Below are 27,252 nucleotides of genomic sequence, written 5' to 3' on the forward strand. Positions count from 1 at the left end.
TCTGATTCATATGCAACAAAAAAAAAAAAAAAAAAAACACAATTATTTAATTGTCATATTGTCATATTTTTAAAACATTTCCCAAGCCAAAAATAAATATTTATGGCCAGTAAATTCACCTGACATTGGCAACCCTTTGGAATTACCTGCATTTCAATTATTTCGAAAATGCGGTCTGATCGTCACGCAAGTCTTAAGAGTACACAAACACAATCTGCTTCAAGTAATGACAAACAAATAATTGTATACTCCCTGGCCCCAAAAAAATAAAAATAACTGTTAAGAGCTGTCCAACACATTATTAAAACCTGGAAAGATTGTGGTGAACCATCAGCTTTGCGGAAGAAATTTGGTTGGAAAAAAATCTTGAATGATGGTGATTGGTATCACTAAAATACTTGAAGTCACATTGTAAAAAAATCAACAGTAGAACTCACGGCTATGTTTAATAGTGAAATTAAGAGCATTTCCACATGCAAAATACAATGTGAACTTACATGATTGGGACTAAACATCTGTGTGGCCACTTTTACATAAAGATTAGACTGTGCAATGGAAAAAGGTCATGAGGTCTAATGTGTCCAGATCTACCCGATTCCAAAGCGATGGGCACGTCAGGGTAGGAAAGGAAGTGCATGCAGCGATACAGCTGTCATCCATAGTGCCCACTGTACAAGCCTCTGGAGGCAGTTTTATGATCTGGAATTGCTTCAATTGGTCAGGTTAGGCTCAGCAACTTTATGCGGCTAAGTCAGCTGACTACCTGAATGTACTGAATGACCAGGTTATCCCACCAATGCATTTTTTTCTTCCCTGATAGCACAGGCATATTCCAGGGTGACAATGCCAAGATTCATCAGGCTCAAATTGTGGACACGAGGAATACGTTTCACACGTGAATTGGTCCTGACCTTAACCCCATTGAAAGTGTTTGGGATGTGCTGGAGAAGACTTTACGAAGTGGTTCGACTCTCCCATCATCAATACAAGATCACGTCCAAAAATTTACATTTACATTTATGCATTTGGGAGACACTTTCATACAAAGCGAATTAGTGTCCTTTTTACAGGGACAATGCCCCCGGAGCAACCTGGAGTTAAGTGCCTTGCTCAAGGATGCAATGGTGGTGGCTGTGGGGATCGAACAGACAACCATCTGCTAACCAGTTCAGTGCTTTAGCCCACTACACCACCACCACTCACAAAAATGTATGTAACTCTGGACAGAAATAACGTTGCATAAGGTTGTCGAAACTAATCAAAGTTAATGGTAGTCCAACAAAATATTAGAATGTGCAACCTTTTAATTTTTTTGCCAGGCAGTGTAGTTTTCATATCTTTATTGAAAATGTTGTTTCCTCTTTAGCAGCAATAATCTCCAACAGACATTTAATGTAGCTGCTCATCAGCCTTGTACAACATTGAGGAAGGATTTTACACAATTCCTCCCAAATCTGTTTCATTAAAATATCTAGGATTTCTTGCATGAACAGCCCTCTTCAGGTCATGCCACAACATCTCAATTGGGTAAAGGTATGGACTCCTACATCACCATTCAAAAACATTATTCTTTTTCCCCCTCTTTAGCCATTCACCCAACCTCTTTTAAGTTTCAGATAACAGACCGCTACTCTGTCATTCTCCTGTAAAATCTCTTAAAACAAAGTTGAATTAATTGTTCCCTCAATGATTGCGAGCTCCAGGCTCTGATGCAGAAAAGCAGACCCAAACCATGGTGCTTCCTCTACCATGCTTCACATTTGGGATAAGGTTTTGAAGTTGGTGTGAATTGCCTTTTTTCCTCCAGATATAATGTTGTAAGTTTCTGCCAAAAGTAAAATTTTTGTTTCATTTGTCCACAAAACATTATCCTAGAAGCTTTGGGGAGGATGTAGGGGGTCTTTCGCAAAATTGACATGCAATGTTTTTTTGAAGAGCATTTTCCTCCGTGGTGTCCTCCCATGAACACCAATCTTGTTCAGCATTATTTGTAGAGTAGACACATGAACAGAGCAACTTTAGCAAGATATTTCTGCAGATCTTTTGCCATTACCCTTGGGTTCTTTTTCACTTCCTTCAGCATTGCAGGTTGTGCTCTTGGGGCAGGGGTGTCCAAACTATGGTCTGCGGGCCATCTACAGCTCGCAGACTGCTCTGATGTGGGCTGCAAGAGATCTTGGAAATAGAACATAATTTTGCCTGCAATTGATAAATTACATGAAATTTGTATTCTGAACCCTGGGTGACGCTACATTGAGTTTGGATTCCTCCAGATTTCCACAGATGAAATGGCACGCAATGATGCAAAAGAATGATGCTTTTATTTTAGGACTGGTATCAGGTTCGATACATTGCTCATGTACTTGTTCTCGAAAATTTCCCGATACCACCCATCGTACAACTTTCCCGATACCACCCATCGTACAACTGAGTAGAGCTGCCATTGTGCAGCGCGAGCGGTTGCACCGAGTTTATTGAGCACGCACAAGCCGAGAACACTCCTAGAATGAGTTCTAGAGTGCTGGTAAGTTTATTAATTGTTGTAAATTGGTTCGTTTTGATGTTTCACAGTAAGGACATAAGAAAGAGTGCTCAAAACACTCAAGCATCTCTCCTGTACTGCCGCGCACTCACGCATCAACTAAATAAAGGGAGTGCAATAATTTTGATCAAATTAAAATCCTATTTGTAACACAAGTAATAACAGAACAGAAACTATGATTGAATTACTAATAAATAAAGAGTAATTCCTTGAATTATGTAATAGCAGAAAATTAAAAAAATATTCTGATCATTGTTATACGTCACAGAGTACATGTGCTTTGCAGTGACACTGAATGGACGGCAAAAAAATAAAAACGCAAAATGCAAGGGCATTGAAAGGAACATTCCATTACTGCATGGTCAGAAAAGAACTATTCTATAAAGGGGCAAATAATTGCCCAATGGATATAATTTTCAAGGGAATTTTTTTGTTTATGAGGGCATTTTTTTCCAAACATATCAAAAATTTACTTATTTTATGTGATAGTGTGTAGATCTAATGCTACTCTTAAAGTAGAATTTTAAGAACTATATCAGATGGTATAAAAAAAAATAAAAAATAAAAAAAAAACAGAAACCAGGGCATTGTTTGGCCCCACATTGTTTGGCCCCTCATATACAGATGATGCAAAAGTGGCATCTAGCCCGTTTTAAATTCGTATTATTACAACGGTGTGGCCTGCACACCTTATTTCTTTTTGCATCTGGTTCCCAGTATAAAAAGTTTGGACAACCATGTCTTGGGGTGATATTTGCAGGGCACCCACTACAAGGAAAAGTAGCAAGAATGCTGAAGAGTTTCCTCAATTTGTAGACAGTTTGTCATACTTTGGATTGGTGAACCTTGAGGTCTTTAGAAATAGTTTGTTAGCCTTTTCCAGCTTCATCTCTACAATTGTTTTTCTAAGATCCTCAGCCATTTGTTTTGATTGGGACATACTTCTTAAGAAGTAACTGTTTTTCTAGGGCACCTACAAATCACAGCTCATTCTAACTGAATCTAACACCTGTCTCCAAATTGTCTTTCTACAAGTCATTAGCCCAGAGGTTCACATACTTTTCAACCATAGACTGTGCATTTTTAAATGGAATATTCAGCATTGACAAGAACAAGTGAAATTATTTGTTTGTCATTACTTTAAGCAGATTGTGTTTGTCTAATATTAGAATTTGGTGAAAATCAGAAAACATTTTGTGAATAATTTTGTAGAAAAATTATTTCACATAGTTTTTCTTGTCACTGTAGCACAAAGATGAATGGGTTCATTCTGATCTTTATGTATATGCAAAGAAAATAAATAATATTACTGTAAAATGAGATATCAGTTTTCTTTAATAGTGAAAAGATTCTGAGGAAACTTGGGTAGACCAGAGTAACTAATACCTGCTAGACCAAATGTAAAAATCTATCCATTTCAAGCTTCAATGTTCTTCAAATAATATTTTCCCCCCTCTTATTCGAGACTGAGGGAAATGTTGGATGCACCCAGAGATGTTAAATTTTTTTCTCCCACTCCCAGTATATTATCCCCACCACAATTCTTACAAACAAAACCCTGTGACCTTCCCGCTAACCTTTCTGTTGCTGCAAGAAGTCAATGGTCCTCTGCAGGATGGTGGATTTGTCCATCTTGCGGGGATGACCCTGACCCTGCAGCATAGTACACAGCTCTTTAATGAGGACATTGAACTGGTCTCGCCTCTTCTTCTCTGATTTATTACGGGACGCCCTGCAGAGAGAGAGAGAGTGAAATAGAGAGAGAGAGATGACACTCTACACTTTATGACACTGTGTTTGTGCAAGCATGTCTGTAACTTTTTGCTCTTCAGAGGATGCTAAGCAGAGGAGGAACATATAAGCTTAAATTAAGAAAATAAAAAAGGATGGACACATGCTGACTACACACAAATATATGTAATAAAAACTCTTTTTAAAAATATTTCATTACTTACACATTGACCCTGAAACTCCACCTACGCATCAAAGAGAACTTTTTTGTTTGTGGTGAAGATGGTGTGCGTGTGAGAGTGCATGTTCATACTTCGCTATACTTTGTGGACAAATTGTCCTCATAGGTCAGCTAAATCTTACAAAACCCACATAAGGGGACATCCAGGGATGTCCTCAATTGGAAAAACGATTCACATATAAAATAAATAATGTTATTTGTAGCACGCACCCCCACCACTCACTCCACTTGTGGGAAACACTGACTATAATAGGTACAATTGGCTTTCTGTGAAAACAAGAAAAGTGTATGGGATATCCTCATTTAGAAGGCTAATTAAATGTGTGTGTGAATTCTGAAACGGTAGAGCATAACTATTGAACATGGTAAATCAAATGAGTATTTTATACATGGTTTCTTATGGTAGCATCTCTGCCCCTTAACACATCTGTCACATAACCTTATTTATATATTATGCTCATTTTACAATTACATACAGCCTTTTAGATAATGTACGTGGTCACTGTCTGAGAAATCTATAGTTTGTTTTTAGAGGTGAAAGATTTTAGGCTTCCAGCTAATAGTTTACAAAGAGCCTCCGATTTAATGATTATTCTCGGCTGTAAACTATATTTAATAACAAGTCTTGAATTTGGTCTTGTATATGGGCAAGAAACTGAATAGATCTATGTAACTGCTATAGATGGGAATGATACCATATGGCTATTTTCACCACTCTGTTTCTGTCTCTCTCTGTCAGCCCTGTGCACTTTCCCACATGGAAAATCTTTTGTACAGAGAGAATGAAAGTGTGATGTTTTTTAGAGGTGTGATTTCCTGAAAGTTTCTGGACATAATTAAAGTTCACAAGTTTAGAGTTTACTATGGTGACTTATTATCACGTTAATGTGTACTATTACTATGGAGAGCACACACAAAACACTACCTTTTTGCTCTGTCCTTGTCATCTTCGTCCATTAAATCATCCACACAGCTGCTCGTGCTACAATCAGAGGAAAATATATTTTCTTCAGTATTCATTTGCCACCATCAAATCCTCAAAGAACAACATAACATAGCAACTGGACTTTAAATATATTATAAATCTTTTTCCATTAAAAGAGTAAGTTCACCCAAAAAGTAATATTTATAATAAGTTATTATTTATCCACCCTCATGTCTTACCAAACGCATTTGGGTACTTTTTTCATTTAACGCAAAAGGAGAAATTTTGTAGAATCTTCTTAAAGATTTGCTATATATAACAACCTAAATTTTGGTGTGTTCCTCACTCAAAGCTATGGTATGCCTTCAGAAGTCCTGGAATATTGCACACGACTACTTTTATGGAATTTTAATGGCGTTTTATTTTTTGGAGCTTGAGGAGCAGACAATAATGACGGAATTTTCATTTCTTGGTGATCTATACCTTTAAGGCATGTATTAGTTTGACTATTAGAAATCATTAGGGATAATGTATTACATTTAAACTTTGAAAATGTATGTGTTAAGTCCATACTCACTCCCATTCCCTCCGGCTGGACGGACAAATGCCTCCAAACTCCAAAAGGTTGTCCATGCTCACTCCTTCTCCCATTCAGGCCACCTGAGAAGGCTGGTGTGTCCCATTCGCGTCTTCTATTCTCAAAACACCCTTAGAAAGGCAAATAAATGCCACACGCTAACCACCTAATGCTAGTGGTTAGCCACTACTTACAAATCTCTGATGGCTATCCACTGGTGTTAACCTTTTTATAACTGGCAACTAATGCACGCTGCTTTTGTGTCCTTATGGCTAGCCAGTACTTAAATGCCAAGATATTGTTTATTGTTACGTTTGATTTTCAGCATAAAACTGCTAATGTATGCTTGAAAAACGTTGTTCTTTCTCCATGAGGTTAGTGATGCAAACAGCAGGACCTGTGGAATAAAAGAAAAAAGTGTGTTTTAGCTCAAAGTTTTTAAATTCAAAGCACTCCAAGCAAGGCCACAGGTGGTAATTTCTACATTGGCTCAAAAAAAGGCTCCAAAAATGTTTATAGAATAACTAAACAGAACTGCCAGTGAATTTTTCTTTCTTGCTTGCTTTGTCCTTTTAAATGTGCAAAGTATTTTTTTGCTGGCCAATATGACAGTGGTATTAAACTTTATTCTGGTACATACCAGTATAGTTACAACATCATGCAACAGCAAAAATTTGAAATGACTTGAGTCTTGAGAGGACATCTAATTTCAGTGTACATAATTTTACACAGATCAAACGAATTATTCATTTATTTATGGATATTACTTAGTGCTCCTTTGATGTTTGATGTTTGATGTTTTAACACAAATCAGAAAGTCTTCTTCAATACACAGCTATATACTTGGGCATAATTTAACTAAAATGTAATCGGATAAGTTAGCTGAGTTTACATCACAATTAGGGTTGGAAATCAATAACAGAGAATAATACTTTTTTAAGATACCAAAACCGTATGATTTTCATGACTTTCAGTTCTGTTAACAGTTCCCGAACATGCAATTTGCAGCCAAAATGAATATGTGCCTGGGCGATATGGCCAAAATTGTCATCACGATAATCTTTTTCATATTGTTCGATATCATATTTATCACGATATACATTTACACATTGCACTTTCTTTTTTTTATTTTAAAGTTGACAGAAGAAAATAAGAAAAAATTTATTCTAAACAGTCAAAATAGTCTCTACAAAACTGCACAGGGGGTCCAGAGACGGCCAAAGCAGTGGGGGCTGCGGGATCTTTTACCAATTTTACAGTCTTTAACCATTTATCAATTGAAAATGAATGTTAAAAGATCATCTGTTTGTTCTGAAGCATAGTGACAGCAGTCCAGTATTTGCTGGAATATTTTGACATTAAAATGAAATATTTTTTATATTTCTTTAGATTCAGATACCAAAGTATGGGGCATAGAAGCCCTTGTGACTGTGGAATGATGTTGAATGTGGGTTGAGGGGTGTCCCGAGAGAACATTTAGAAAACTTTTTTAGTTTTTTTATTTAAAAAAAAAATTGTATATTTTATTGGAGACTAGTCTACCAACTAGTAATTTTAGTCTTTCCTTATCCATACCAGACATCTAATTAATTTTCACAAAATTAGAACAGAAATCGATTCGTTTATTCGATTTGTTTATTATTAAAGGCTCATAACATGCTGATTAATAAAGTTACGTTTAGAAGGGAAAAACTTTATGGTCTAAAAGGTGCTTTGAAACCACGTTAACTCATGCGGAGCTTCAAGTCTACACAAATGCAGGGAAAAGTGGCAACGCGTGCGGAACGGTTCAGGGCAGAAATGATGCATGTTTGGTGCCAGAGAACAATATTCAAGATTACAGCGCAGAAAGATCAGAGCTGTTATCCACATCACTGTTGTTCTGTCGCACTCTTCATTAGAGACGATGAGAGGGCGCAACCATTGCCATGAAGTCTTGCGGTGCAGATGGAATCAATCCGGTGTCCGACGTAACCTAATTGTTAGCAAGGCAGCTAGCATTAGCAAGTTCATCCAGTCTGACCCTACGTTACCACTGGCATGTTGTGAGCGAAGTGGAGTGCATTTTCAATTAATTAAATCCTATGAAAGCAGAGCGTCATGCTCGCAAGGTGGATTTATTTCTGATTTGTTATATCTGTTCTTTTAAAATCTGAAATTATTTCATCATTTGAAAACAGTCTGCTGAAGGCAGTAGATTCAATAAGAATAATATTTTCCTCAAAAGTGTTACAAGTTTTGTTAATGGAACCATTAAGAAACCGGAATCACTAAAAAGAGGCATCTCTAGTCAAGTCAAGTCAATTTTATTTGGATGAAACACACATCGTTTCAAAGCAGCTTTACAGAAGATCAGGCATTAACAGACAATAAAACTGTAATGTCTATAATGTCGATGAATTATCATTGTGTAATTACATAAAATACGATTGTTTATAGTGTTTAAAAATAAGTAATTAAATAATAATTGTATTAATAACCCCAGTGAGTAGCTGAAAGCGACTGTTGCAAGGAACACAAAACTCCATAAGATGTTGATTAATGGAGGAAAAATACCCTTGGGACTCACTGTGGGGGCCAGTTCCCCTCTGGCTAACATCATGAATATAATGTTAATATTACTTATGTATAGTTAAAGTCACGGTTTAAAATTATTAAACTATTATTATCTCTAAGAGCAATGCATTCTGACAATGCCTTCTTCTTCCAAGGATATATCCATTACTGCTTTAGAATTTTTTTTATGACATTTTTAAAGATATTAAAAGCCTAATGTACCAGTAAAATGATTTGCCCTCTCCCTCTCTCTCTTTCTCAGGGGAATGCATACAGTGGCATAAATTAATATGTGAACTCTTTGGAATTGCCTGCATTTATGTATACATTTGTCATCCAAGTTACAATAATGAACAAACACAATCTGTTTTTAACTAACACACAAATTACATCAACAAAATCTAATTAGAGTCAGGAATTGGCAAACCTGGCATTCAATTAATGAAACGAGATTGGAGGTGTGGGTTAGAGCTACTCTGACTGATAAAAAGCACTCAAACATTTTGAGTTTGCTATTCACAAGAAGCACCTGCTGACGTGGACCATACCTTGCAAAAAAGAGATCTCAGAAGACCTATGATCAAGAATTGTTGCTTTGCATATATCTGGAAAGAGTTACAAAGTTTTCTCAAAGAGCTTAGATATTCATCTATCCACAGATAGACAAACTGTCTACAAATGGAGATCATTTATTACTGTGGCTACTCTCCCTAGAAGTGGCCATCCATCCAAGATGACTCAAAGGGCACACCACAGAATGCTCAGTGAGGTAAAAAAGAACCCTTGGGTGACAGCTAAAGACTTTAAGGAAAGATTTGAAGAAATGATTAACATTTTTGTTCATGAGTCTACTATACGGAAAACATTAAACAGGCATGGTGTCCATGGCAGGACACCAAGAAGGAAGCCACTTGTGGTGAGATCACATTTTATGACCAATTAATGCAGAAAACCAGCTAATTCCAAAAAGTTCACATACTTTCTCTTGCACTGTATAACTTTTAAAAGGTACTTTGAGCTCTGCAGCCTGACTGAAGTCCAAAAATGATTCAAATCTAGGTTCTAGGATTCACAGATTCACTAGGATGCTTGTGTCAAAACAGCAGGATACATCGCAGTTATAAATATGTGTTTGATACTTTTTAAACTTTAAAATTTGCCCTGTGCTCCCCTAACTAATTCTTAACAGTTTATGGGTGCTCACACCAGCGCTGTTGGTTTGCACCTGAGTCCATAGTGGTAAACAGCTGCTGCTAGTACTCATGTTGATGGTGTAAGCATACAGCAGCGGTACAGCACCCAAAAATATAATGTGAAAAGACCCCTGAGGAGGCAGGGGAAGAGGGTTGAATCGAACTTGAGATCAGACCATGCAATCAAACCAAGCGTAAAAAAACATTCTAAGGAATGTGTTGATGGCCACTGAAACACAGAACCTGTTTATTATCTACTGTGATGTGTCACTCAATAACTGCTTGCACTCACTTCTCACACCAGCCTTTTGCTCTGATGAAGATTTTGGGTTTATCAAAGCAGTTAAGTCTAATTATTAAGTCTAATTCAAAATAGCTGAAGAAATGTCACCTTGGCCCAGATAATAATAGTTCCATTTTGGACTGCATCTTAAATGGACACAACTGTGCTTCTTACATTCAGTTTATGAATTTCTGGATTAAACATGCTTAACACAATATCTGATGACCAAGTAAGAAAAAGTGTATGAGAAGTATCAGGATGACACATAGGCTTAAACATGAATGCAGCATTGGCACAACCCTCAGGAAACATTACTTCGTCAAGGAGTGCCATGACCTAGAAACATCCTTTCTGACTAGCTCTTTTCATAATCCAACGCAACAGAAAAAGAGAAAGATGGGGGGGAAAAAAAAGAGAACAGTGTGTGAAAGAGTGAAAGAGAATGTGTGCACACACGAATGTACACGTACAAATGATCTAACAGGATGAAGGGAACTATACATACTCCTCAAAGAAGAAAACCGTACTAGTAGTATTGGGTTGAATTTAAAGCTAAAACATTCTCTGTTTGACTCTCAATGTAAACCACAAACAAGAAAAATCCTTGCATTGTGCTGATGTGTATTTGTATGTGTGTCAAGACCATAATAATGAAAAATCCTGACACAGCATTTCTCCATCAACGGAGAGGATTATATTTTGTTACATTTAATTTAATTAGCATATCATTTTAGTTTTGTTATGAGATACTCTGTAGATTCCCAATTAAAAGCCTAGCTTTAGCAAGTGTTGTGTATTCTTGACAGCCAAGGTATTTGTCAGTTTACTTGTCATATTCTGTGTCATATACAGATGGTCAGTGCTTTGCAAGCTCATGCATGTTTCCCCAATTGACGAAAAACAACCATGTATTCTGAAGAAATTATTTATTTTACAAGAAACATTTTGATCACAATTTCATTACATGCTACTACATCTTTTTCCGATGACCGATATTTTTTTTGCCGGGCTGCTAAAAGCAGGAAATGTACTTTTTCCTAAATCATACTGTTGATGTCACAGCTTATGCATGAACCTGAAAGCACCAGCCAAGCTAGAGTACTTACTTGTGTGAAGACAGAAACAAACTTAATTTGCATCCTTGTTTGACAGACAGCAAGAGACGATGATAAGACACCTTTTTACTACACTTCATGTGCATATTTTATGCATTTTGACAACCTGATAAACAAGAAAACAAACTAAATAAACAAGCGGTAACTCTTGATTTTGCAGTCTTGCGTCATGGTTATTTAAACAATATTGATTATAGCAGCGTGTTAAACATTTACTGTTATATTTAATGAATGGAATGTCTTAATAATGTGGCATTTGAACCAGGATCGTTGAAATAAATCAGCAATGAAACATGATTACTAGAATGTCTTGTTTGTTCTTCTTCATTGTGTACATAATATAACCACTTTTAACTTGGTCAGCAACAAACGGATCAAACTGATCAAAAAGTATAGTCAGGACATTTACTATTTTACAATTATTATTACAATTTGAAAAAATATTTCAGAACTTCTTAAACTACTTCAAGGAGTTCTCATAAAACAAATCCTCCACGTGCAGCAATGACAGCTTTGCAGACTCTTTGAATTCTAGCTGTCAGTTTGTCCAGATATTCAGGTGACATTTCACCCCATGCTTCCTGTTGCACTTACCATAGATGTGACTGTCTTGTTGGGCGCTTCTCACGCACCTTATAGTCCAGCTGATACCGCACAAGCTCAATGGGGTTAAGATCCATAACACTCTTTTACAATTATCTGTTGTCCAATGTCTGTGTTTCTTTGCCCACTCTAACCTTTTCTTTTTGTTTTTTCTGTTTCAAAAGTTTCTTTTTCGTTGCAATTCTGCACATAAGGCCTGCACCTCTGAGCCTTCTCTTTTCTGTTGTACATGAAATTGTGTTGAGCAGGTAGAATTCAATGAAGCTGTCAGCTGAGGACATGTGAGGTGTCTATTTATCAAACTAGAGACTCTGATGTACTTATCCTCTTGTTTAGTTGTACATTCTGTCCTTGTTAGAGCTAGTTGTCCTTTGTCTTTGAAGAATGTAGGGTACATCTTTGTATGAAATCTTCAGGTTTTTTTGGCAATTCCAAGCTTTGTACAGCCTTCATTCCTCAAAACAATGATTGACTGATGAGTTTCTAGAGAAAGCGGTTTCTTTTTTGCCATTTTTAGCCTAACATTGACCTTGAGACATGCAAGTCTTTTGCATACTGTGGCAACTCAAAAACAAACACAAAGACAATGTTAAGCTTCATTTAACGAACCAAATAGCTTTCAGCACCGTTTGATATAATGGCAAGTGATTTTCTAGTACCAAATTAGCAATTATCATGATTACTCAATGATAAGGTGTTGGAGTGATGGCTGCTGGAAATGGGTCTAGATTTGATCCAAAATTACTTTTTTCAAATAGTGATTGTGCTGTTTTTTAAAACAGTAATGTACTGAATATACTTTGTGATCAGTTGAATGCCACTTTGGTGAATTTATTAAAATTTTTGGCCGCCAGTGTACTTTTGACTTGAATCGAAGCAGTTTATTTTGATGTTACAACATGAACCACATTTTTTAAGTAAACATTTATGGGGTTTTTTCAGAGTACACATTGGAAATTAAATGGACAGAACGTATGGTCAATAGCATTGTCCCTTCAAAAAGTTTTTGGCAGGGAAATATATTAAATGAATACTGCTAAATACATGCTGTCTGTACAGCATAATTTTTGTTTGTGTACTGTCCATATATTATGGTTTGAAATAAAAGAGGGTAAATTGAACAAATACTTTAAATCAAATTCTCTTTTTAAATTAATTAATATTCTAAAATTAGTCATGGAAATATATTATTATTAATATTTATGTTGATCACATCTTGAATATCAATCTTAGTATCCATAAAATGTTCTACAGTCAGATGTAATTTAATTTTACACACAAGACCTGGGTAATATGAAAAGAAATATGAATATGAAGTATGAAGATGGTAGAAACACTTTGCAAAGTGATGAGAAATCATCACAATGTGACTGCTATCCCATAGGTGAACCTTTTAAGTTCTGCTGGAATTTCTTACATTTGATTATATGATCTAAATATGTGTAAATAAGACAGTATCGACAAAGCATAAGACTGGACGCTAAACAATTCAACATATGTCATCACAGTACAATACTCTACATTTAAAGTATTTGTAGCTACAAAGTGTTAATTTATGTGGATCTTTCCATCATTTAAACAGTATGTAACAAGCTTCTGTGGCGCCTTTGTACAACTGCTTTCATGATCTAATTAGTCAAAATGACCTGTTACATTTCATTTGCGACATAGTTAACCAAGATATGATTAAAGTCTAAATAGATATTAAATGCAAATACTGTAAATATAGAGTTTTGTACACAAGATCAACAAATGTAAGATTCTGTGAAAATGCAACACTGGCCCGACAGTACACTTCTGTCGTCTGACCTGAAACTCTCTCACACTGGTCCCAGGCCAGACGGCTATCCGTATAGTTGAGCACTGCACAACACACGCACACACAAACAAACAAACATCTGCCCACATTTATGCACAAAAACACACTCTGCATTCTGTCCAAGTTCCATTGGACCAATCCACTGTAAGTGTCTGACAACCTTTGAAATACAGACTCATATTAATTCACCCTAAAGAATTAAATTAAAAAAGATGATTCAAAAGAAGGAAGACCAAGAGAGAGCGAGACACAACAAACTCTCTGCTAATAATAAATAGTGATTGTGCAGATGATAATGTACACAGAAAACACTTTGCTAATAAATGAACACAGCAAACTGTCTTATGCCGAGTTTACACTAAACAATTTTAGGCCCGATTTTCACTCGCTGACAGTTTTGTAGAGATCGCAGACAAAAGCCCAAAATCGCACAATGTGAAATGTGTTTTGACAATGCAAATGCAGCGTGGACCTACAGCCAATGAGAGAGCACGAAATGGGGCACGGGAAGTTTCAGTGGGAGGAGTCCTGATGTACCTGCAACAGAACATCAACTAGCATGGCTGCAGTATCAAGATAGACTCATTGGACCGAAGAAATGGAGGAAAAGGCATTAGTTGCAATAAATACAAAAAATTCTGATTATAGTCAATACAGCAAACTGTCAGCTAATAACAATAAACATAGCACACTCTCTGCTAATAATATTAAACATAGCACAGTTACAAAAACACAACAAACTCTGATAATAGTAGATGTAGCAAACACTCAGCTAATAACAAACTCAGCAATCTCTGCTAATAGTGTAACTAGAAAACATTCGGCTAATAATATACACAGCAAACTCTCTCTGGTTATAATAAACACAGCAAACAATCTAATGAATATAACAAAAAAGAAAAAAGTCTTCTAATAATAAACACTCACTCCCGGTTACAAAAAAAACATAAAATCTGCTAGCAGCAAACATGGAAAAGTATTTGCTAATATTAAAACAGCAAACCCTGTGCTAACAGTAAACACAGCAAACTCTCTGCTAAACTCTCTGCTAATAAGGAACACAGCTAACTCTATTGCATTAATGAACATGTAAAACTTTCTGCCAGTAATAACAAACAAACACTGATAAAAATGTACACAGCAGACTTCAACATATCAACTACACTAATCATAATGGACATAGCAAACTTTGCTTATAATGGACTCCTGTGCTAATGTAGACCTGCTAATATAAAGATTGCATATATTCAAGAAGAAATTGAACTCAATAGAGTTCAAATGAACCCAAGTCGGCATACTACTTTAACATCAGTGATGAAAACTAAGCTGCTAATGAAAACCAGTAGTCAATCAACACTGTTTTTACACATTCATGATATGACAGCACAATGATGTCTTTCAACAGTTCCTGAGTTTGCCAAACTGAGATTTGCTACAGTATTTCTCTTTAAAAAAAAAAAAAACATACAGCTCAATGTGAACACGTGTTACTTTCTTTTCCTATCCACTCCGCAAACAACACTGGAAACATTTATAAAGCATGTATAAATTGTTTATAGGCATTCAAAGAGAAGAGATGAGAATGAGTCAACCACATGAAGGGAACCATTTAGAAATGAAAGAAAATCTAACTCTCATGCAGAAAGACTTGAATTTCTCTCTCTATTTTTGTCACTCAACATAAGACAAAAAAAATGCCAAGTCAACTGGACACTCCTCATCCAAACACACACACACGCACACGCATTACTTTTTCAATTTCGGTTCATCGTTAAAAAAGAACAAAAACAAATACTGGATGTCTGATCTAGTTTTTAGCTTTGCTGAAAGGCAAAGATAAATGCCCTCTTCATGCATTGATAATCAAAGAAATATCCAGATAATTATCGATATAAATCAGCATTTTTTTCAGGTATACAGTAAATAAGGCTGCTAATTGCACAATAGTGTTTGTCTCTTCAAACACAACTTTGGTTTGGTAAAGTTTGAGCCAGAATATCTGGCGGATGACACAAAATTACAGATGGAGCCGAGCCACAATCACTTTATCTAGGTCTGTTAGTTTGATTTAGCAAAATTCGGACTGGTTTGATTTCAGTCGGACTAACACGTTTACATGACATTTTAAAAAGTCCACTTATTACTTTAATCCGACTTTTAAAGTGCATGTAAATGCACTCATTGACTTGTCAGTTGTTGGATGACCAGTGGACTATTGAAGTTGTTTACATGTACACCAGAAAGGCGTTTATTGTGAGAAAGCTTCTTAAGACTTGAAATTGGCATATGCGTTTACATGCACTGTGTTATTGGCTTTCTCTTTACTATGGTGTACAAGTGGCTCGGTCAGTAAGCAGCTTTCTCCACAGCAATGTAATTTATCCGCAAAGCTTGTGTAAATAACAAACATGGGACCTGAGGAAAACAGCTATTTCACTCTCTGTTGCTTTGCTTTATTTCCAGATATTCCAGAGTTGTTGCTGTGTTTGTTTTCTTAACTTTCTATTGCGACCTGCAATGGAATTTGTATCAATAGAGGGGTTTTCCTCTTATGTAAAACTACGGGATTCCCCAGTACCCTTGAAAACATATACGCCACGTAAGAGACCATGTTGATAATTTAAATTGTAGTGTATACAACCCCAATTTAGAAAAAGTTGGAATAGTATGAGAAATGCTAAGAAAAACAAAAAGGAGTGAATTGTAAATTATATTCACCCTTTTCTATATTGAAAGCACTACAAATAAACATATGACGTTTTACCTTGTGAAATTCTTTTTTTTATTATTTACAGTAATTTCAAATCAGATGATTGCAACATCCTCCAAAAAATGTGGGACAGTTGAGCATTTACCACTGTGAAACATCACCATTTCTTCTAATAACACTTAAAAGCATATAGACACAAGTTTGTTAAGTTTAAAAAATATATATTTTTCCATTATAATTTAATCCATTATGCAGGTCTTCAGCTGCACAACTGTACGGGGTCTTGATTGCAATATTGTGCGCTTCATAATGCACCACACGTTCTCAATTGGAAATGGTCATGACGGCAGGCAGACCAATCTAGCACTCGCACACTCCACTTATTCTGCCAGTATGTGGTTTGAAGTTGTCCTGCTGAAAATTATGGGACGTCCCTGGAAAAGACAGTGCTGGATGGCAGTATATGCTGCTCCACAATTTTTACATATCTGTCTGCATTAATGGTGCTCTCACAGATGTGCGAGTTACCCATGCTTATGGCCCATACAGACACTGGCTTTTGGACTTGATGCTTATAAAAGCTTGTATGGTCCTTTTCCTGTGTTTTTCAAAAACTATTTGAAATGTGGACTCATCGGACCAAAAAACACAGTTTTTCCACTGTTCTACTTTCCATCGAAGATGGACAGTGTTGATATAGGGCTTCTTCTTTGCATAGTAAAGTCTTAACTTGCATCTGTGGATGCAGCGGTGAATGTTGTTGACTATCAAATGTTTACTAAAGTAATCCCAAGCCCATGTTCATGATATCCATTACAGATGAATGATGTTTTTAAGACAGTGGCATCTGAGGGATCAGAGATCACGGGCAATCAGAAGCAGGGGCAGACTGGCCATAGGGAGAACCGGGACTTTTCCCGAACAATACCCCCCCAGCTGAACAACTATTGGGCCGGTTTTTATTTAAAATTCAGGGCTGATTTCTTTTCCCACTCTGCCCCTGTTCAGAAGTGGTTTTCGTCTTGCCCTTGAACACAGAGATATAACCATATTCCTTGAAACTTTTAACTATACTGTGCACTCTAGAGGATGAAATGCCTAAAATCCTCCCAATTTGTCTTTGGGGAACATTGTTCTCAAAGTGCTGGATTATTTGCCGAAGTTGCATCTGTTACATACTGACAAGTCTCGAATGACCCTTGCTCTTCAAGGACTAGGCTGTTTTTGGAGACTCCTTATATAGTATACAGTATTATGACATAGTTGCCTCACCTGTTTAACATCTGTTTCACATCACCTTGTTATTTTAACTCATCAAATTGTTATTAGGTTTAAATTGCACCCGTCTCAGCTTTATTGGAGCGTGTTGCAATCATCTCATTTGAAATTACTGTACACAAAAAACAATGAAATTCACTAGGTAAAACATCAAATAATGTTTAGTTGTAGTGCTTCAAGAAAGCAAAGGGTGAATATAAATTCATAAATCACTCCTTATGTTTTTATTAGCATTAGCATTTTTTTAACAACCTTTGTAAAAAGGTATATTTTATAGTCTATGTGCAATTCCCTTTTCCCACTGTACTCCCAAGAGTGCTGAATTCTTCCGCTATGTTGACTTGTTGATAAAATGTACGGCTCCATCCTATGACGTTAGTTATCTGGTCTGTTCCTCGTGCATGTGAACTCTTCAAAAACTTGTAAGAATGTTGCAAATGCATTTACATGATGGCCACATAAGCCACAGTCTCTGGGAAAAATCTGGGTGTATTACATCTTAATCCCTTAAACGGCGTTAGGACAGCGGTGTTGTTGTTTACATGTTTCAGTATGCCGCTTTCTGCAAAAAACCTGGATTACACATTTTTGTAAGTGCCTGTAAACATTGTCATTATGACCCAACTCTTGTGTGTGTGTGAATGCGTGTGTGTGTGCGCACCCGTGCAGGTTTTGGTGGTTTACATGGACTTTTTTTTAAGGTTACACACTGGTAATTACAAGGGTATTATGCTATAAATGTGATTTATGAGAACATTTCTTGTGTCCCCATAACTCAAATCGCTTAAAAACATACTAAATTATGTTTTTTGAAAATGTAAAAATGCAGAACGTTTTTTTGCGAGGGTTAGGTTTAAGGGATTGAATCTATAGTTCATACAGTATAAAAATCATTATGTTTATGGAGAGTCTTCATAAGGATAGACACACACCAACGTGTGTGTGTGTGTGTGTGTGTGTGTGTGTGTGTGATGTGTGTGTGTGTGTGAGAGAGTAGAGAGAGAGAGAGAGAGAGAGAGAGAGAGAGAGAGAGTTCTTTCTACCTGACTGGCCACACAGAATCCGCCTTCAGCCACACCCTGCGATGTACATTGAGCTCACACAGAAACATGTTTACAGCCAGCAGCACAGACTCAGATCACACACACACAAACAAAAATGTGTGCAAAGCAAAGTTCAAATTCAAGATCGTTTCTTAATTCTAGAGACACACATTCCAGCAAACACTAAGAGGCACAGAGTATATAGACTGATATATTAACTACACACATATTAGCATACAAACACCAAAACACACATGCACAAGAGCTGGGGGTGTGTGAGAAAACAGCTGCTGGGTTTAGAGGGAGGTCAAAGGTCACAATGGGAGGAGTAAGTAGAGAGGGGCCCAAGAAACATTTCAGAAGTAATGGAATCATTGGAGAAAATTACAGCAGTGACAAGAAAACACAATTTTGGTGTTGCTTTACAAGGGCATTAATGCAACATTAGCCCAGAGATGTACGCACTGACTTTGTAGGCCTCATTTATGTAACAGAAGGAGAACGTATTTCTGTGTAAATCATTAATGAATCCATTCATACATAAATTGTTGCACTGAATTGAATGAAATAATTTGCACAACAATGGTGAACTAAATACACAGAAATCTATTCTGCTTGTGTTTAACAAATAATGCAAATTTTGTATACATGGGCACAATGTTCAATGGTTTAAATTAGGGATGCACCGATCTGATTCCGATATCGGAAATCTCAGTATTGGCCGATACCGATCCCGAGCCGATACCAGTGTTGTTTTTTGCATATTCAGATTAGAATATCTTTACATTATTGTGTGGAGCTAATTGGGAGTACTCTTTAATATGTAAAGACACACAAATCTCTAACTCCACATTATTTCAATATAAATGTATAGCTTATTAAGAAACGCTTTATTACTAACTAGTATACAGGATAATGTAGCAGCAAAATTAACAGTAATTCCAGTCTTCAAGTCTTCAGTAGAAAAGAAACCAGTGTTTTATTTTTGCCTTTTTTTTTTTCCAAAAATGTTTCAACTTGATTCTGGTCTTCAGATCTCTTTTTTGTTCAGTTTATGAAAGGTGGACTAAGACATCAGTCCACCTTTCATTCATGCAGTTATTTTTTGGAACCCATTCAAATTAAATATTGTTATAAATTGTAAACAAATACTAAATGATGAAAATAATAATAATTTGTTATTAATATTATTATTGACTTTTAATTTCAATTTTAAATACAACAGTAATAAGTGCTAAAACATGCTAAAAACATGCTAGCATCATGATAACACAAACATAACACCTACATGCCACCATCATGAAAAACACATGATAGCAACATTCTATGACCATTATTTTAATGCTTAGCAACAAGTTAGAAAATTATATTTGACGAGTTTTGCCTCGACAAGCACCACTCACATTTTCTTCAGGAAATGTACCTAATATTTTTAAATCGTGCACATTCTAAACACTCTCACTTTTATTTTGACATTAGAAACTCTCCAGGAAGTCCTAGTGTCTGTTTGTTGGCAAGTTGACAGTAGTTTAATTCACTTCTTATTCAAATTCTGGTAAAATGCATATTAGAAGTGAACCGAACTATTGAGAATCTACATCTGAGATGATGTTCTTGAGTAGCGCTCAAATATTGCGCTCTGCTGTGAAGGCTAAAAATAGCCTTTAAGGTGCGTGCACACTGCCAGCGACAGCGACACCATACCATTAATTTTTAATGAGAGCACAGCGACTTCCGGCGACACGAGCAGTCACGACTGTTGGCGACTAGATGTGGCCGTGTCCAGCGACGCAACAAAGTTGAGATAAGTTCAACTTTATTCAAATGAAGAGCAACTAACGGAAGCGACAGCCAATAGGAGAAGACGGGAGAGCTCACGTGATCTCTCTCTCTCTCTCTCTCTCTCTCTCTTACGGAAAGATGGATGAAAGGCTAATTCTTGCTGTTAGAAATTTTCCAGTGCTCTATGATATGTCTCTTCCCACGTACAAGGACATTTTTAAGAAAAATACTGCATGGAAAGGTGTATCTGAGATCGCGGGGATTTTATGAACCCAGACAGACCGGCATTTGCATTTTTGCCGCAGATAAACAGCCGCTATGGCAAAGAGCACGACTTGTTTCTCATTCATCTTTGATATAAAGCATTTTATGTACTGATTCCATTTATATTTAGTCTTTTTCCTCCAAAATGTTTGTTTTTAGTGGCAAGAAAAGCGATTCGCTGTCAACAGAAATGGAATGACATCCGTTTATGTCATTTATAAACGTTACTAGGCAACCAGTACTGGGAACACCCACTGGCGACCTGCAGCGACAAAGTCGCTGGCAGTGTGTACGCACCTTAACACATAGTACTGGATTTTTATCTGGCTCGTCGGACTGATCTGTCTAAAAGCTTCAGTATCGGAGCCGATAACGAACCAGGTATCGGATAGGTAGGGTACAAGCTGGCTAAAGACCCACCTTAAGGCAAATTAGTTTTTCTGGCCAAGAAATATAACAAGATTGAAAAAATATTTATTTTTATTGAATATTGACCGAGCAAAATAATTTGTGTGAAAAGAAATAATATATTGAAGGTTGTTTTGACAAAAAAGGGGGTGAGGGAACCAGACCCACACACTTGTGGTAAAAGACCCCTAGAGGGGGTTATAGTGATATTGTTTAGACATAGGGGCATTAGATATAGTGCAACATTTTTCAACTAATACAAATAATTCTGAGCCAGCAACATGATTTTTTTTAAGTAACAAATTGAGATAATGCTTCCTCAAAATAAACACATCAGAAAAGTGTGCAAAATGTCCTGTTAATTTCATAAAATCTCAAGTATCCTATAAACAAATTAATCTCCATTGTGATTGAATCAGTCAATGTGAGCCCACTTTGAAAAATTTTCAGAACAAGTCTATTTTCCCCACTAAAAAAATATACTGTGGGAAAAATGATTTAATTTTAATTGAAATTAATTTAATTCTAATTTAGGAATGGAATTTTATTACAGAATTAAGAATGCCAAATCAAACAATGACTTAAGAAATTATTCGACTGACTGATTCAACGGCACTGTGGCATACTGCGTATTAAGTGATGATTCACTCCTGCTCAGATGCTGCTTACATCAGCCAGGTAAATATTTCAAGTGCAATTCACTAAATTATGGACAGAGAGAGAGAGAGAGAGAGAGAGAGAGAGAGAGAGAGAGTAGAGAGAGTGTGTGTCAGGAAAGATAAGTTAGGATCAGCATCCATTTGTGCTTTAATTGAACACCTTAATTTGTACAGTACGCACAGAAACGACAGAAGCATCTATGCAAATGCTAATGAGAAACACTATGCTACTGACCAATGCAAGAGAGAAAGAAACAAAGAAGGACAGAGAACAACAAAATGAGAGGTGTGAAAGGTCAGGGAATTATTGCATCACTCTGACAAACGCAGGGGCCCACATACAGCACACACACACTTCAATACACACACACACACACACACGCACACACGCACACACACTCTTTCACTAATTCAAAAACCTTCACACAATCTTAATTACCTGACCCTACATAAATATACACAGATGAGCCAAAACATTATGACCACCCACAGGTGAAGTGATTAATATTGTTCATCTCCTAATAAGGCCTCATGTCAAGGTCTGGGAAGATTAGATGGTATAAGCGAACAATCAGTTCTCATAGTCAATGTGTTGAATGCAGGAGAAATGGGCAGGTGTAAAGACCTGAGCAACTTTGACAAGGGCCAAATTGTTATGGCCAGACTACTGGGTCAGAACATCTCTAAAACAGCAAGGTTTGTGGGGTGCTACCAGTCATCAGTGTTGAGAACCTCTCGACAGTGGTCCGAGGGCAATGGAGGCTATCCCATCTGGTCCAAACCAACAGAAGATCTACTGTGGCACAAGTCACAGAAAATGTTAATGATGGTTACAGGAGGAATATGTCACAACACACAGTGCATTACATCCTTCTGCTGCATATGGGGCTGCGTAGCCGCAGACCAGTCAGAGTGCCCATGATGACCCCTGTTCCCCATCGAAAGTGCCTACAATTGGCACGTGAGCAACGGAACTGGACCTTGGAGCAGTGAAAGAAGGTTGCCTGGTCCGTCGAGTACCATTTTCTTTTACATCAAGTGGACGGCCATGTATGTGTGTGTGTGCCGTTTACATGTGGAAGTGATGGCACCAGAATGCATTGTGGGACGACGACAAGCTGGTGGAGGGAGTGTGATGTCCTGCTAGAAAACCCTGGGTCTGGCCATTCATGAGGATATCAATTTGACATCTGCCACCTACCTAAACATTGTTTAAGACCAGGTACACCCCTTCATGGCAATGGTGTTCCCTGATATCAGTGACCTCTTTCAGCAGGATAATGCACCCTGCCACACACGGTTCAGAAATGGTTTGAGGAATATTATGAAGAGTCCAAGGTGCCCTGGCCTCCAAATTCCTCAGATCTCAATCCGATTGAGCATTTGTGGGATGTGCTGGACCAACAAGTCCGATCCACGGAGGCTCCGTGGTGGTTTTTATGGTTCTTTTATGTCATTTTTGGAGCTTGACAGTAAAGAACATGACTAACAGACAGTATCGGGCACGTCAGACTGATAACCGATCTGTCTAAAAGCTTCAGTATTGGAGCCGATACCGATCCAGGTATCAGATCGGCGCATCCCTAGTTTAAACTTGGTTCAATGAGCCTGTATGATTATGTCGGACATGTAACAGGTTGATGAATACACATCCTCACATGTTTAACACACTTTTAAAGCCTAAGAATTTAGGTAGGCTACTTAGAAATCAAAATTACCTTCAGACATACAATATGTGTCTTAACTTCTTAAATTATGAACCCATATAATAACACATATAATAAATAATATTTTACTTCAATATGATCATATTTCATATCAAAACTTAACAGCTATTTTGGTTGAACAATATTATTTACTGCATTCAAAATAAATGCAAAGACATAATTTTTACTGCATGACATTTTTATTCACTTATCACAAACTTTAGTCCATTCACGCCAGTGTTAGAGATGGGTCCTGTTCCTCTCGTTATATCGTATATGGTGGTCTTGATCATATAAGATCACCATTAGATCCTATTTGACTCACAGCGACAGAACTTTGGAAATTAAAAACAGACATTTGCAATCGGAGTTTGCACAATTTCTTTGTAAAAAAAAAAGTTATAATCCACCAACAACTGCTGCGGTCAGTTGTGTCTAATAGAACAGACGCAATAAAAAAAATTGGCATAAGGCTTGTTGTAGAATGCATAAATTTCATAAAAACAGCATACTGAACATTTCAAGATACAGCAAAGCTTTGAAATGCAAACAAACAGCTTTTCTAATTTATTATCAAGAATAGAACATGTTAATTTAGGCAATATTTATAATATTCATAATACTTATAATACACAAGGCTGATGAAAAATTGGGAGAGGACACTAAAGAAGGTGGACAAAATAACATCAATTAAATATAACAAAAAGAAGAAGATTCAGTTGTTGCAGATCCATGGTAGACTGTAATCTGGTCACATTTATTTTAATAAACTGATCTCTCAGAATATCCTTTGGAACAGATAGAAGCCAAATTAAGTTCCCAAAAACTACAGTATTATGTTTTACAATGTAGTTTTACAAATGGGAGAGATTATATTATTATAATTTCAGATACAAGTGGTAGCTAACATGGCCAAACTAGTAGCTACGTAAATGTAACTTAGTAACCTAGATAACAAATACTAGCCAATAGAACCAAAACCTAATATAGACCAAACTAAGAAAGCTAGACAGATAGTTATCGAGCTAGTAAGCCTACTGGCAGCGTAGCCTACAGACTAAAACATATTTTCAGTAAGATTAAATAAAAATTGCAAATTCAACAAAATAACTGCTTATATGTTCATCGTTTGTTACACATTTTCTTTCTTGAAAACAAACTATCTCCTCCTCTTCCTCCTGTTTTGTTTAGCAGTTTGATCTGTGATGTAGTCAGATAATCCAAATTTACCACCTCATCACCGATTGGCTGAAATTCTGGAACATGCTGTAAACTTGTTGAGCAAGCAAGCGGTCAAAGCTATGAGCGCACGCAGAGTGTGGTAGGAGAGAGCGAGTGAGATCTTGCACATGCAAAAAACAGAGTTACATGCATTTCAAAAATCGGTGCAAAATCACATTCAAATAAACTTTATTCGCAAGCGCAAATTTTTTTTTTGTTTGCTCAAAATGAATTCATCTTTGCAACAAGATACAAAACTGAGTTCACGCGCGTACAAAAAAACCTTCTAATGCACTCAAAATATCATCTTGCGCACGCAGAATATTTTTGTGTGCTCAAAATAAAATATATGGCACATATATGGCTCCATGTTTCAACGACCTCAGAAGAACTACACTCTGATGTGATGTGAACGCGCTCAAGTATTTGACTCTGAACTTGCTATGTCCAAATATTTTCCTGAACTACAACAAACAGAACCCAAACAAGCAGGCTACTTCCAGCCCAAACAGCAGCAGGAGTCCAAGGACACGGAACGAGAGAGGAGCGCGTAATTACGGCAGACCTGAGATCTTCTGAATTTTCCACATCTAATTCAAGTCATATTCAAAGTTCCAATAGCCTGGATCATTCATAACCATTAGGGTTCAAATTTTGCGACACCTTGTCCAAGCCGGCAAGTTTTATGCTGGCTGGAGCTACTGGTTTCAGCGATTGAGCTATTGACCCATTTTCAGCGCATGCCAAGATTTCAGATCAGACCGGAACCAAGAGAGTCAAACAGTAGGCTACAGTCAGGGGACAATGATTCGAACGTTTTCATTTACGCATTTGCATAGTTCATTTGTACTGCTCTGAATGTGTTTGGATTTTATGGAGGCCCAAACCTGCAAAAATAATAAATAAATAAATGTAAAAAAATAAATAAATAAAAAAAAAAAATATATAAATGTCTTGATAAAACAAATATAATTCGGTTTTTAATTAAATGTATTCCTGAATGTATTATTGTATGACTTTATTTCTTTATTATTTTCTATATTTATTTTTAACTTTATTTTTTATTTATTAATATATTTTGCATTGTTTTAAATTTTGTATTTATGTGTTCATTTATTTTTATATTTATTTCCATATTTATATATTCCCATATTTATTTATACATAGGCTATATGTATTTATTTTTACTTTTCTGTGTGCAACATGGAAATGAGGGAGGCAGTCCTTACTCCAGTGCATCATTGGTTGAGAGCTCAATAGTAGGCTACTTATCGGAAGCAAATAAGGACGTCCCACCTTAGCACCCTCTGACTGGCACAGAAACATTTTGCAGAGAGTCTAACAATCCAGGATGTGCTTCGACATTCATACTGGCATACAGCTCTCCTAAACCATCAATAAGCACCTCTACTCTAAATGAAACAGTCATTTGATGTGTGGTTATCGACTTAATTTGCAAGTTGTGCAACTCTCTAGATATATGTGAAGCATCAGCTATAGATTTTTTTTATTGCAGAACTTATATAGGCCTATACATGCATACATAAACGATCAGGGAAATGAAGCATGGTTGCATCTTTTACAATGAACAATCATAACAGAAAACAATATTATGGACTTGCGGACATCAAAATATGAAGTTATAATCACAGAAAAAAAAAGAAAAGCATAAGGTTAAATCATATTATTTATGAAACTTGCTCATTTTGTGGTTTTGTTGAAGAAACAGTTCCCCATTTATTTTGTGATTGTAGTATAACCAATAAATATTGGATTGAATTAAGCTCTTGTGTTTTAGCCCCACAAATAGCTATAGTTTACACGATATGGCTATGACCTGACGTCACATCAAAACAAGTCAATCATAAACCATTGGTAAGCAGGACCAGCCCACATAATTATCATACAAGAGACAGAAATGTAAGGATAAATATAAAAATAAAGACATGTGGGAATATTTAAATATGGAAATAAATACAGGTGGGAATAAATAAAATATTAAAATAAATGAATGCATAAATAAATAATAATAATAACCAAAAACAAATGAAAGAATAAAAAGTTTTAAAGAATACAAATATAAAGAGAAAATAATAAATAAAGGAAAACAAGATACCAAAATAAATTCAGGAATAACTTTCATTAAAAACTAATTATATTTGTTTTATCAAGACATTTATTCCTTTATTTCTTATTATTACATTTATTTATGAATTTATTTATTAATTTTGCAGGTTTTGTCCTCCATAGGATTTGTGCTGCTCATAGCAACAGTCCATCACCCCTGAGATAAAAAGATTAAGGCAAGGTACGCGCGCGGTAACATAATTCAAACAGCCGCTTCCGCGCGACCCTCACTCACACGTCAATATTTCAATAATCACAACTCTATGACTTACTATTTCCATTTGCTTTCTCTCAGTGTAACTAACAAACGAGAGCTCCACCAAACCAACATTTATAAAAGCAAACGAGCGAGGTTGAAAAGAGCTCCGTAACTCCTCACTTTCTCACTGGCAATGTGAAAAATTTTGACGGAAAATCTTACATTGTATTAAAGACTGTAGGGCCGTACTTCACGTTTGCCCTCGATGGG

General features: G+C 36.4%; 1 protein-coding gene across 2 annotated transcripts in view; it reads right to left on the minus strand.

Moving 5' to 3' along the window:
• npas2 (neuronal PAS domain protein 2) overlaps positions 1 to 27,252 on the minus strand; it is a 93,257-nt gene that overhangs the window by 22,184 nt on the left and 43,821 nt on the right. For both annotated transcript variants that reach the window (XM_052106009.1, XM_052106015.1), the window contains exons 2-4: positions 6,017 to 6,413; positions 5,440 to 5,496; positions 4,120 to 4,274 (exon numbers count right to left, since the gene is read on the minus strand). In XM_052106009.1, the coding sequence (XP_051961969.1) occupies positions 4,120 to 4,274; positions 5,440 to 5,496; positions 6,017 to 6,090 (286 nt within the window). In that variant the 5' untranslated portion in view covers positions 6,091 to 6,413. The remainder of the gene's footprint in view (positions 1 to 4,119; positions 4,275 to 5,439; positions 5,497 to 6,016; positions 6,414 to 27,252) is intronic.

The sequence above is a fragment of the Xyrauchen texanus genome, chromosome 3 (genome assembly GCF_025860055.1).
Source record: "Xyrauchen texanus isolate HMW12.3.18 chromosome 3, RBS_HiC_50CHRs, whole genome shotgun sequence".
Taxonomy (NCBI): domain Eukaryota; kingdom Metazoa; phylum Chordata; class Actinopteri; order Cypriniformes; family Catostomidae; genus Xyrauchen; species Xyrauchen texanus.